Source organism: Rhinatrema bivittatum, chromosome 3 (genome assembly GCF_901001135.1).
Source record: "Rhinatrema bivittatum chromosome 3, aRhiBiv1.1, whole genome shotgun sequence".
Taxonomy (NCBI): domain Eukaryota; kingdom Metazoa; phylum Chordata; class Amphibia; order Gymnophiona; family Rhinatrematidae; genus Rhinatrema; species Rhinatrema bivittatum.
In genome coordinates this window covers 182,379,933-182,393,827 of record NC_042617.1, presented here as the reverse complement: position 1 = coordinate 182,393,827, position 13,895 = coordinate 182,379,933, and the positions used below count along the sequence as shown (strand labels likewise).

The window sequence follows — 13,895 nt, the reverse complement described above, 5'->3', positions numbered from 1 at the left end:
GAACCTGCAAGTAATCTCAGGCCCTGGGCCAAAGCATGGACCTGAAGAATTCCACCTGGGTAACCAACTTGGGCAAGGTTTTTCTTACAGAAGAGAGGCTTTCCAAGACTGTATCGAACCTGGCCCCCAGAAACTCCAAGGACTGGGAAGGAATCAGATGGCTCGTCGGGATTAACCACCCAGCCTAAGGAAGTCAATCTCTATAGCACTCACTAGACCGCAGCCTTGCATAGGGCTTCCGACTTTGACCGAATCAGCTAATCATCTAGGTAAGGATACACCAGAATGCCTTCGTGCCGCTGCCACTTCCACCATCACCTTGGTGAACACCCTGGGTGCCGTCGCTAGACTGAACGGAAGAGCACAAAATTGGAAACGTTGTCAGAGGATCGCAAACCGTAGGTATTTCTGGTGATCCGGACGGATGGGTATGTGCAGATAAGCCTCCGTCAGGTCCAATGATGCTAGAAACTCTCCCTTGTGTACAGATGCTATCACCGAGTGCAGAGTTTCCATCCGAAAACGAGGCACCTTCAGCATCCGATTGACCTTTTTCAAATTGAGAATGGAGCGAAACGTGCCTTCCTTTTTCGGCACAATGAAATAGATTGAGTAACACCCGCACCTGAGTTCTCTGGCAGAAACCGGAACTATGGCGCCGAGATCCTGTAAGCGCTGCAGGGTGTCTTGTACCGCTTGCCACTTTTGATGATATGCGCATGGGGAAACCATGAAGCGGTCGTGGATCAGACGTACAAGATCGAAAGCGTAGCCATGTTCGATTATGCTTAGGACCCATTGATCCGATGTTACAGTGGTCCACTCCTCCAGGAATAAGGACAGCCTGCCCCCAATTCTTGGAACTGAGGAGTGAACCAGCCACACTTCATTGAGAGGACTTGGGACCCCCATGAGACTGGGGGACTCCTTCCCTGGAGGACCGCTGGCCCCGAAAGGACTGGTTCCACGTATTTTGTCAGCTTTGCCCCTGACGAAGAGAGGAACCGGTGGACCGGGAGGAGCGAAAACGTCGATTCCCCCGAAATCTCGCCCGCTGAGGAAAAGAGCCTCTCGTCCTTGGCCTGTCCTCCGGTAGCTTATGGACCTTGTTCTCCCCCAGCGACTTTATCATATCCTCCAACTGCTGTCCGAACAGCAGTCTCCCCTTGAAGGGTAGAGAACTGTTGCGTCCATTAGTCCTAGACAGCTTCGCCCTGTATGCCTCACCTTACTTACGGCTCCTCCCGCTTACCTTGGAAAAATGGCTACCACCGCGTCTGCAAGCCGCCCTCTCCGGCGTCCCCGGAACGGCTATGGTGCTGCCTCCCGCCATGCTCCTCCCAAGGGCCTACTAGGGTGCGCGCACTACCGTCTTTATTCCTGGATTGGCACAAACCTAGGGGGCGACCCCCTCAAGTGACGTCATGCCATCCAGGTACATAGCCTGTACTTGATTGCTAGCTCACCGAATTAGCAAAAGATTGGATTTGTCCGGTCTAAGCTACTCTGCCGCTTCCATGCTGCCGCTGGAAGCTCTCTCTCTACCCTTCAGGGTATTGACTAACCTGGGTACCCGCTCCTCAGGGGCCCTCTGCTTTATTTCAGGTGCCTTACAGGAATCAGGTACTTACTCCTCGAGGGCCTGCTCTCCCTGCCTTTGTGCCAGTACCATCTACTTCAGCCTGGTGGAATCGCATACCTACAGCTACCATCTAGGGAGTAATCTACCTCTCAGTCTGTCTCATCCACAGCATTGCCTTACTGGGAAACTTACACCAGAATTCCCCTATACCAAAGGGTTGAGAAGGGTCCCCTCTGCCGAGGGTCCGGAGACTGCTACATCCAGACTACCTCACTACTGCCACTTCTGGTGGTATACATCAAGATGTACAATAAAAGATCTAATTCTGTTTTTGTGCATCCTGAGTCTAGCCCAGTACTGTGGCTCCCCATGGGGCCCCTCCCCATGGGCATGGTCATCTGCTACAGTACCCAAGAATCCACCCAAACACCACTTAACCATAACAAGAAACATCCGCTGACCAGTTCCGCAACCATAGGAGGCATCGTGCAGAGACCGCGGAGACCATCGTCCTCCTAGAGGTCTGCAAAAGATCATAAAGCGCATCCGCACCAAAGGCCACCGCGGCCTCCAATCGTCTGGCCTGCTGTGCCTGGGCGTCCGAAAGGACCACGGAGGCCTGCAAATCCTGGACCCAACGGAGGCTGGCCCGCTGTGCGAAACTGCTGCATATGGCGGCCCAGACCCCGAGAGCTGACATCTCGAAAATCTTCTTGAGCTGGACCTCCAACTTGTGGTCCTGCAAGTCCTTCAAGGCTGTGGCTCCCATCACTCAGATAGTCGACTTCTTCGTCACTGCTGAGAAGGCAGCATCCACCTTCGGCACCCTCAGAAGATCCAGCGTGTCCTCTGGGACTGGGTACAATTTATCCATAGCCCGATTTACCTTCAAACCCAGATCAGGAATGACCCACTCCTTAAACAAAAGGTCAGACACTGATAAGTGGAATGGGAAAGACCAAGCCGGACCTTGGAGACCCAGCATCACCGGATCCATAGTAGCGCCAAACCGGGAATCATCCTGAGGGACCTCAATTCCCAGCTCCTTCAGAATGACCGGGATAAGGGGTCCCAATTCATCTTTCCGTAACAAGCGGACCACCTTGGGGTCATCACCTTCCACCGGAGGCGAGCCCATGTGTTTGGTCGGATGGGGCTGGGCATCAGAAGCCTGTGGCAGAGACTCCCCCTCATCCAACTTATCTGAAGAGTTGCTATCCACCGGATAGACCACGGACTGAAGGGGACGCTTCTCCTTCGGCGCTCCACTGGACTTCGGCACCTGAACCCGCTTACAGGCCGAGGAGGACCCATCCCCGGGCCCTGCAGATGCAGGAGCCTTGCGAGCCGCCTTGGACCCCTGAGACTTCACAGCCTTGCGAGCCTTGAACGCCCTGTGCATTAAAAGCACAAAATCCGAGGTGAACGGCGAAGAAGACCCTTCAGAGTCTACCTCCTCGTCGTCTCCTACAGAATCCTCCACAGCCCCATCCAAGCCGGCCCCCCCCAGGCGCACTAGACCGCGGAGACAATGGGGGAGGAGGAAGCCTTTCCCCCATAGCCACTCTCGCCTGCTCTCTAAGTCCTTAAAATGGCCTCCGTTCCCGCGCCGAGCAGGAACAGATCCGGGGTCTGCCACGACAAAACCGGGACCCCAGCCCCCCCCCCCCCCGACACAATCGCGGGTCACTGCCCTTCAATTTCGCCGGTGCAGCAACCCCGAGGACCCCTCTCCCCCCGAACACTCCATGCAAATGCCGGCACGGGAGAGTCGTGCGAGCGAGTGCTGCCGCACGCAGCACAGGCCGCACCACGCAGCATGAGCAGCGGCCTAAATTTAGCCCGGCAGGAGAGAGGAGCGGCGAAAACAAAACAAGTACCCAGTCGCATGCTACACGACCGCGGAGAGAAGGCTAGGCCAGCAGAGCAGGAGAATTTAAACAGACAGTACCCCTTTTTTTTTTTTAAACCTGTACAAGGTCTGACTGAAGGTGAGAGCCCGAGACCCCGAGACCACCTTCAGTGGGCAGTTACAGGATCCTCAACCCTCTATTACCGGTGGGGGAGGGGTGGCCCCACCAGGACCTGGCAACCCCCTGGGAGGTTAGAAAAGGGGAAACTAGCCTAACCAAAACCTGACCTTTGCCTAACCATAAAAACTATTAAAGGCACAAACCAAATTCCTAAATCCTGACAAAAACTACCAGACTCAAGGATAGCACCTCTTTCACCTGCTGGAGACAGAAGAATGCTGACAGACTGTAGGTGGCACCTCAGGGATACACGACAAAGTCCATAAAAAAATTTCTCTGTCTCCGCCTGCTGGAGGGGAGGTAAAACCCAGGAGTCTGGGCTGATCCGGGTACGTACAGGGAACTAGTTCTCTCTATATATTTTTGGTGCAGTTTATATAATTTGTTTGGGGTAGTAAAGATTACTGCTTGCATTAGGATTTATTCTGTGGTTTACACTATTCAGCCACTATCACAGAGCTAAGGACACTACTTTGCTACCTCTTTTGCACCTCAGGAATTATCGTCTAGCTAGAAATAAAAAGTTAGAGCCTTGACCACCCAAGCATCAGCCTCATGAAAGTTTCTCCTTTTTAGAGGGACAAAAGGATTCCTTCTTCGGAAGTCAGACAGTAGGACCAACCTGCTTACTGCACTGCCTCCGAGTCTTCTGCCATGCAAAGGGATGCAGGCATTCACAACACCTGCAGGGGAGGGCTCTAGTCAAATGTAATGGTGACAACTAGTGAGCAGATTTAGGGCCCATGACTGTCAATACAATGACCGGACTCAAGCAAGTTAGGAGGGGATATAAAGCAGAGAAAAAGAAATCCCTGTGTTTATAGGAAGAAAGGCTCATAGAGTCAGATCCCAGCCCTGATTCCAATTGAGAATGGAAGTCAGAAAGGAGGAAGAGGAGGAGGAGGAAACTGCAGGGTCAAAAAAGAAAAGCCAGAGTAATGGACCACAGTAACAAAATGGGGCCTGTGAGGCAGCAATTTCTGGGAAACGATAAACTCTTCAGACACCAGGGCTTTGAAAAAGGCTTGCATCACATTTCCCCAATAAGTAGGACCTTTTTTTCTCTAATTCTGGGAGGTCTGATCAGATCTCTGTGCGTCGGGTTTAGGGTTGTCCTTAGACAGCCCCTCTTTCACTAGCTAAGATAATGCAGAGGGATCCCAAAATGTACCCAGACCTAGTATTTAAAAAAACAAAACAAAACTCAAACCTTTTTTATATTCTTCAGTCCTATTGGCTGTTAGTTTAGAAACTGTCAGAAGAGCCATGATGTGCAGAACAAGTGAGCCCCCACGATAATCATGTATGACTTATCTCTGAAAGAGCAGCAAAAGCTAAAGACTGGGGAAGGAAGTACCTACAGTACTTGAAGTGCCAAAAGGCGGAATATAAATAAAATAAAAGGATACCGTCCCTTAAAAAACAAAAAAAAAAAAAAAAAAAACCCACCAGGCTTTACACATAGCTCAACAGCACAATTCCTTCATAAGTACCACACTGCCAAAATATAAATATGGGAATGCACCCAGGCACAAGACACTTGCATCCTTTTTTATAGCCAAGTAAATAGGGAGTATAAGAATGGTGGCAAAGGTTTGAGATAAAGCAAAACCAACCAGTGGGAGAGTGGCAAAAATGGGTCAGAGTCTGCATCAAGAGCAGCTCCAGTGTCTTGGAAAAGTTTCCACTGCCTTGTATATTTTTCAGGTTCTACTATCTAAAACAATACAAGTCAAAATGCATAAAAGTAGGAATGTATTTCCAGATCTACACAACATACTCTGCATTTTCATCGCAAAAGTACAATTATAGAAATATTTCAAAAGTAATTAAGAATATTTGATGGAAGCCGCTTTTGCAGCAAAACAGTCATGAATCATTTAGGATAAGCACTTATCAACTTTGCACAACAGGATGCAAATTTTGTCAATTCTTCTTGGCTGGAGAGTGCAAGGTCTTTCAAGGTGGCCAGGGATTGCCTGTGGACTGCAGTCTGGGCCACGCAAAGACATTCTTTGTCTTCTTGCCCAGCTCCTCCATTGTTGTGTTTGCTCTGTGGTTAGGATCAGCGTCCTCCTAAAAAGTGAATCTTCTCCCCAGTCTCAGGTCTATGGTCGATTGCAATAGATTTTCCTACAAGATCTGCCTGTAATTTGCACTATCCATCTTTCCCCTGATTTTCAAAAGCCTCCCTGTACCTGCTGCTTCAAAGCATCCCTACAACACAATGCTGCCACCACCATGTAGGGATGATGTTAGCAGAGTGATGTGCTGTATTTGTTTTATTTATATATACAGCTTCTAATCCACAAATCCAACAAGTTCAGCATGGAGAACAACAGACCATACATAATACCATAAAACATAAAATGACAATTAAACAACATAAAACCAAAATCAACAAGAACAAACGTGCCATAAATATCACTTGGCATTGAGATCAGAAGGTCCACTTTGATCTGATAAGACCACAAAACCTTCTCCCACATGTGTGCAGTGTCCCCTAAGTGTTTCTTCGTAAACACCATGAGGTAGATATTCAAAAGCCATTTAGATGGATAACAAAGAAGTTATCCATCTAAATGGAATGTTTTGGTATATTCAGTCTATAAGGCTAAATTTTAGCCAGATCAGTCATTAGCCAGATAAAATCTAGCTTAAATCTAACTATTCAGCAGGTCTAAATTATCCAGCTAACTAAAATTATTTGGGTATACCCAGCAGCACAGCCACAACACTGAATATCCCAGCTAAGTTAGCCAAATCAGTCTTTTCCGGCTAACTTATTAGCCGGCTCTGTCTGAATCTGGACCGCTATCTGACACATTGTATGGTTTTTCTTCAGCGGTGGCTTCTTTCTTGCTACCATTCCATATAGGCTATGTAGATGGCATAATCTCAAAATGTTGAACCGTCAACATTTTCCCCCAATCTCAGCCAAATTACCTCTCCCTCTGGCAAATAAATGTAGCTCTTTTAAAGTAATCTTAGGCCTGAGTGATCTTCTGCAGCAGTTCCTTTATCCCACGGCTACTGATTTTGAAAGGATGACCTAATTACGACAGTCTTGGTGGCGCCAGTTTTTACTTTAGAATGGAGGACTTGACAATATCCCAAGTGATATTAAAACATTAAATTTTCTTATAGGCCTACCCCAATTCGTACTTTTGAATAACATAATCCCAAGGTTCTTTCCACAGCTTGTTTGGCATGTTTTGACCTTTCCTTCAAATTTGCTTCATGCAACAGAACGCAGCTTGATTCTTCATCCAGAAGCATTTGAATCAGCTCAACTACTGTGACTAGACACAGGTGGGCTCTAACTTATTATGGGCATTATTAACACAATTACTTGAACTGGAGCTCATTTGGGTTTCCTATCACAAAGGGTAGGTAGACTTGAGAAGTCAAAACTTTTGAAGTCTTTTTATTCTTACAGTAATTACTTTTGGAATATTTCCACAATTGTTCTTGCATGATGAAGGGGTAGAGTGTTTTGTGTAGATCAGTTAAAACTAATTCCTGCTTTAAAGCATTTTGCTTTGTATTTTGTTTAGACAGCAGCATGTGAAAAATGAAGACTTTTTCAAGGCACTGTAACTGCTGCTCAAAGGCAGAAATTTGCTGAGGGGGAAGTAAAGCACCACAGAGCTTTTCCCTCACGTGTATAGGAAAACTGTGGTTGACCCAAGCCGTGGCTTGAAGCAAATGAAGAGGTGGGGTGAAGGGAAATCATGGGGCTCAGGTCCCTGCTGAAGCATTAACTAGATTTATTTTTTTTTTGTATTAAAGGTAATGTAAGCACATGCATGTTAATGCCATTATAGTGTGCATTAGACACCAAAATAGGCATTAACACATTAGTAAATAGGCCCCTTAGTGAAGTGTTTCTCAACCTTTATTTTTTGTTTCAAGACGAAATATTTCAGTTTGCTCAATATTCATGGCCGGGGCACCAGAGCGCTTTTTCAGTTGGGCCTCGCCACAAGCCAACCAAACTACACCCACCCCCTTTATTACCCATCAGTCTCTCTCTCCCCTACACCCTTCCCATTAGCTCTTCTCCCCTCCCCCACACTGATCAGTAGCAAGAAGAGGGGAGCTGTTGCCTAGGTCGACTCACACAGCTGTACAGAATCCCAGGCGCTTCAAAACCGCAATTGGGCCCAGAGCTGTAAAAATGGAGAACTCAGTTGACACACTACTGCTCTCCTCCTCCTGCTGCCTGACTCACCCAGTCCCAGATTTCCCATGGATAGGCTAGATTTTGGTCAGACCATTGCTCCTGTGGCCCACCCCATTCTGATGCCTATGTTCATGAGACACCAAACCAAACTGTTATTCTCAACCCCAGTCCCTCCTGCCAGCAGGAGAGTTGCCCTTTGACCTGTGTGTGTGCCTCTTTCTACTGACTTCAGTCTAAATACCTTAATGTGGGGAACAGACTTGTTCTGAGAAATTACAGCCCCCCCCCTCAACATTCAGATATCAGATTTAAGCTGGCAGAGGAAGTGCACTCAAGTATGAAGTGCTGCCCTCCTCCTACCATGGGTAGGAGGGTAAGATTATCAGAGCTCTGGTGGGTGGATGAACCTGGGACACTTGCTCCCTGTAACAGGTGAGCAGTTCATTTTTGTGGGAAGAGGGAAGTTTGGTAGATTGACCCCATGGAAAATTATACTTTTTTAAATTTTTTAAATTAAATTTTAAATTTTTTAAAGATTGCTTCCATAAACTCCAAGTACTGAAAAGAATTAGACCGCTCTTCCACTTTCAGGACTTCAGAACTATTCTACAAGCTATCATTTTTTCCAAGATCGATTACTGTAACTCTATCCTTCTGGGCCTCCCTTCCTCCTACACTAAACCTCTTCAGATGATACAAAATGCTGCTGCACGATTACTGACAAACTCCAGGAGAAGGGACCACATAACTCCAATCCTAAAAGATCTCCACTGGTTGCCAATTCACTTCAGAATCCTCTACAAATCTCTTTCCATAATATACAAAACCATCCATCAACATATCCCACTCTACTTACAAGTCCCTTTCCAAATATATAACTCCTCCAGACCAACTAGAGACGCACTCAGAGGATCTCTTCAAGTACCCCCTGCCAAAACCACCAGACACATCACCTTAAGAGATCGGGCCCTCTCAACAGCCGACCCCACTTGATGGAACTCCATCCCTCCTGACCTCAGACAAGAACCTAGCCTCCAAACCTTCAGGAAAAGACTTAAGACCTGGCTGTTTAAACAAGCATTCCCGGACACCAACTAACTCTCACACCATCAACCATACGTTTTCCAGCCAGTTCTAACCCTTCTCCATGTAAATATCTATAGCTAATGTTATTGCTAATGTAAATATCTTTATCTAATGTTATCCTCTCCTTTTTTCTTCTCCTCTCCCAGTTCTATCTCCCTTGTTATTTGTAACTGCCTACTTCCTCACTAATAGGTTACTCTGTTGTTCATTGTACACCCCTGTTATATGTAAACCGGCATGATGTGATTGTATCATGAATGCCGGTATATAAAAAAAATCTTAAATAAATAAATAAATAAATAAATAAATAAATACTTAAAAAGTACATTCTGTAAGTTCTGGTACCACATAATATTTTGGGCCCAATACAAAAGCCTCATCACCAATGGGCATGTCCATCTTACAAGAGAAGTAATTATATAAGAGAAAAAAGTCAAATTAGCCAACAAAACTAAACAATTCCCAACATGTACATTTTATGTGGGAGACATGGTTGGGTCAGAGGCTTTGAATTGTGTACCAGGAGATTTTACATTGATGAGTTATCTTATCAAACAATAAAAATTTCCAACCTTTGGTGTGTCTGGCCTGCTTTTTAGGCTCTGCACCTCTCTCCTTTTCTCAATCTCTGCTCTTCTCTCTTTTCTTTTTGTTTTCCCACTCTCTTTCTCTTTCTCCTTCTCCTTCTCCTTCTCTTTCTCTTTCTCTTCTTCTTCCTTCTTCTTTGACTCTCTCCTTCAGAGTGGATACTTTAATACTTTATCTTCCTTCAATATTTCTGCTCCCTTCCCTTGAGTCTCTCCTTTCTCCATTCCTTCATTTTCTCATCTTTTTTTTTTTAACTTAATCTCCCATATTTCTCTCCCCCCAAAACAAATATTCAGAGTCCTCTCTCTTTCACCTCCCATCCCCAGCTCTCCCCTTTTCCAGTCTTCTCTCTCTCTCTCTCCCCCAATCACAGGTCTTCTCACCCTCTCCATCCACCCCACACAGTCCTCTACCCTTCAGCCTCCACTCTCTCCTTCTCCATGCCTCCCACCATCCCTGGATTTCTCAATCTAGTTCCCATTCCCCTCTCTCTTCCTCTATTCCAGAGTCATTCTTTCCATATCCCTCTTCCCCCACTATATTACCCTGCCCCTTATTCAGAGTCCTTTATACCTCTTCTTCCCCCTTCTACTGCTGCTTCCTGATTCCTTCCCCATTCTCACTCATATCTGAGGCCCCCCCCCCCCCCAGCTCCTCTCCACCACCCCGACCCACTACCCTAATTTTGGTCTTCTTTTCTCCACATCCCACCCTACCCTAGTATGCTTTATCCCATACAATATTCCTCTGCATCTCCCTCCCACCGATATAGCCTGGGCTTATCCACCTGACCCTTGGCTAGCAGGGGGAGGGGTTTATCTCGTGTCAGCATTCTATGCCCCCTCCCTCCTACCAAGAGTTCAAACCCCTCCTCACTTCTCCCAACATTCATTATCTTTCACACAGTCATCCCAAGAATGTGCACCCTTCTAGCATTCAACCCTCTTCCCTCCCCACAAACCATTCTCACCTGACTGGTGCGTTGGTCAAGTCCCTCTTCTTCCCCTCTGACAGCTGAGATTTATCTAAGGTCTGAAGCAGTAACTCTACAAGCAAACAGAGAACAGCAGAAAAGAGCCCTGCACTTCAGACAGACAGGTAGGGATGTGGCGTGGCAGGGCGGGGCTGGATAAGGGAGCAGAGAGTCTTCTCTGGCAATCACTGCTGCTGGGTGGGTTCCTTGCCCCTGCCCCCTCCCCTCTTCCAGAGGCCTGCCTGAAATGCCTCGGAGACAAGAGGGTGGGGCTAGTGATGCAAGCTGAAGGATGGGGGTACTGTCCAATGGAGTCGGAGGAGGATCATACTGGGACTTCCAGCACGGCATAGAAAGAACTCTCAACACTGGTAGAGAAAAATTACCCTAGAGGCCGATATACCAAGATGTGCAGTGTAAAAGTCACAATTTTACATGCATAACCTTTTCTAGCAGGATTCATATGCTCAGTAGAAAACTTACATGTATACTTTTTTTTTTTTTTTAATAGGCAACTTCACAAAAAAAAGATAACTGCACTTAAGTGAGGTGGTTATCTTTTTTGTGAAAACTTGCTTACGAAGATGTCTTCGCACACTGGTTTACGCAGTATTCTAAGAAGAGCTGATTTGCATGATACTGCATGTCAGCAACTCAATTCAGAAGATTTGGTAAACTTGTGCATGCAGCGGATTACAAAAATACGTTTACTGCATGTGAGGGGGTCAATTTGCGAATGTTTCCACAAATAGGTCCTATATGAATAAAAATGTGCAAAAAGCCGAAATGCCAGTATTTTGCACATCATTACACATGTAGGTCCCCGTCTGCAAAAACGTATGCAGCTTGGTACATCAGCCACTTAAACAGCAGTGGTAAGACAGTATCAGGATTCAAAGAAGACTAGGGTAATCTGCATGCAATGACTGTAGTTAAAATCTAAGCTTTCAGCAATAAGAAACCTAATATTTGCTTTCTATACCACTACTATCAATATCATCTAAATTTTAAATAATCATGCTTGTCTACCTTACACAGGGAAAAAGATGCCCATTTTTTCTCTTCAAAATGGGGCCTTGCCCTTCACAAACATACATCTTGAGGCTTCAGATGGTCTGAGTGCCCTCAAAGTGACAGAGGTCTCACTAGATTGCCTTCACATGATGTCAGTGTAGTGTTAATGTACCCAATAGAAGAGATGATTTGAGGTTATAAAAACCCCTCTACCCACTGGTGCATGGGAGAGGCCGAGCGTTCAGGATTCCAAGATGTAGAGTCTGGGTGTTTTAGGACTATCTCTTCAGAGTGGAATCTGTAGTCCTCTCTCTTCACAAGAGAAGGTTCAGATGAGACAGAGGAGGATTCCTGGAGTGATGTTCCTAGTAGTCTCGAAGGAGTAACAATAAGAAGTGTTTCTGAGAAGTATCAGATCCTAGGAGCCCTGGGACACGTTTACTGGGAGGAACCAAAGGAGAGGCAAAGCCTAATTCTACTAAATCAGCAAATGACTCAAGACAGAGGAAAAGAAAAGGAACCACTGAGAAAAAAAGATTTCAGCTCCCCAACTGGTACTGAGAAGGCCCAGGGGTGGAAGGTGTACCCATTCCAAACAGCTAACCTGTGTTAGAAAGGAGTGGGAGAAGCATGCAGAAGAGAGTGTGCTTAATCTGTTGGCCACTTTTGGAACTGAATTACAGAACTGGTGCATTGTGCTGTGGTGTGCCAGTACTTTCTGGAATTTGTGGTGTGGACAGTGGAGTGACTATACTGGTTATCAGAAAAAACGCTAAGGGCCTTGAAAGGAGTGAACATTTTAACCTGCGGGAACCCCGGAAGGTCATGTGGCCTTGTGTGGTCCATGGCCCTTCCCTTGTGCACCGATGCCAAGGACCAGAATGGGATGGAAGCTACACTAAAATAATACTATGAGAAAAAATAAATAGCAAGGCTCAGCATGAACTTGTCTGAAAATGCTGCAGAAAGGTTCCCAACTAATCAGAGCCACTGCATAGTCAGAAGTTTATTCACAGTGTGCCATCGGATGATCTATTACCACTATCATCACCATACTTTCTAAAGTGGTACTACACATATGCAGCGCCGCACAGCTACATACAAGAGGCAGTCCCTGTTCCATGGAGCTTACAATCGATCCGTCAGCAAGACGTTACCCAGTAGTTGTATGTGTTCACCATCCCAAGCCCCGTTCAATAAATCAGCCCAGAAACGTCTTCCCGTCCCACCCTCGGGAGGTTAAAACCACATACACGGCGCTCCAACAGCTGCGAACCCCGCATCCCTGCCTTCCATCACCCGGGGCAGGCACAAGAGGAAGGAGAGGGAAAAGGTCACCGGCGGTCACCCCGGCGATCGAGCACGCGCAGCCGGGCACTGCTCACCATTCGGAGAGACTGCGCCGGGCGAGCGGCAGCCGCAGTTAGGAGACAGCCCGAGCGGGCGCTGAGCCGCTGGAGGGAACGCAGGGCACGAATCATGGTGAAGGCAGAGGCGGGGAGGACAGAAAAAGGCGGCGGACGAGTGCGCTGCGGGGAGGGGCTGGGGAAGAGGAGGAGCATGGCGGCAGGGTGTTGAAAGGTGGAAAAGGGGGGGGGGGGGCGGAGACACAGGAGAGGAGGCGGTGCCCGCGCGTGAACAGCCTATCGGGAGCAGGGAAAGGGGTAAGGGGCGGAGAGAGGGTGTGACGCGTGGCATTGAAAGTGGAAGTGATGTAAGGCATTGGGGGTTAGGATGCGGGAGGGTGCTGGGGAGATGTAGAGAGTGTGATGGTTGTGCTGCTTTCTCTCTTAACGGCGACCAAGTTCCTTCTGTGATTTAGGAGTGGCTTTTCGCTGTGGGTCGTTCTGCGGCCCTGCTGAGGATGAGCAAGATTTTGGAAAGTCCTGCTTGCTTTATAACTTTGAATCAGAAAAAAAAATGACTGAAAAACGTTCGGTAGCCTGCAGAAAAATTAAAAAAGCGAAGGGCGGAGCTGTGGAAAGAATGAGTTTTGGAAGATTGGACTGACAGCTTCTTAACCTTCTGGTTGGAACTAAAATCCTGTCTAATATGGCGATAGAGGTTACGTCCGGCTATATCGGGGGTCTGTAACCTGAGCCTCATGCCGTTCTTTGAGAACGGATATGTCATATCGCTCAATTACCATTCCCAGCCCTGGCATAAGAGGAGACGATTATCTTAACCCCCATCTCCGATACTGATCGGGCCTGGATTTAGATGTAAGCAACTGCTGCCAGTGCCAAATTTTTAGAATTGCCCCGGCTGTGGTTCTAAATCCGGTCCTTACCGAATCCCCGCCCCGTCTTGGTGTTGGCCCCATAACAAGCAGGACGTGCAGCGCGGGGCAGCCCTCAGCCCGTGCACACTGACTGGCCTGCGGCGCCCATCTCCTCGCCTGGGTTTGCATGGTAACAGGAAATCTGAGCGAGT

At 47.3% G+C, this 13,895-nt stretch overlaps 1 protein-coding gene across 2 annotated transcripts in view; it reads right to left on the bottom strand.

The window, feature by feature from the left end:
* Positions 1-13,035, bottom strand: part of FH (fumarate hydratase) — a 146,030-nt gene extending 132,995 nt beyond the window's left edge. The window contains exon 1 of one of the 2 annotated variants that reach the window (XM_029594019.1): positions 12,848-13,035. In XM_029594019.1, the coding sequence (XP_029449879.1) occupies positions 12,848-13,024 (177 nt within the window). In that variant the 5' untranslated portion in view covers positions 13,025-13,035. Of the gene's footprint in view, positions 1-12,715; positions 12,761-12,847 lie in introns of those variants that run through there. The other variant, XM_029594020.1, reaches the window with a different exon arrangement.
* Between the last annotated feature and the right edge of the window lie 860 nt (positions 13,036-13,895).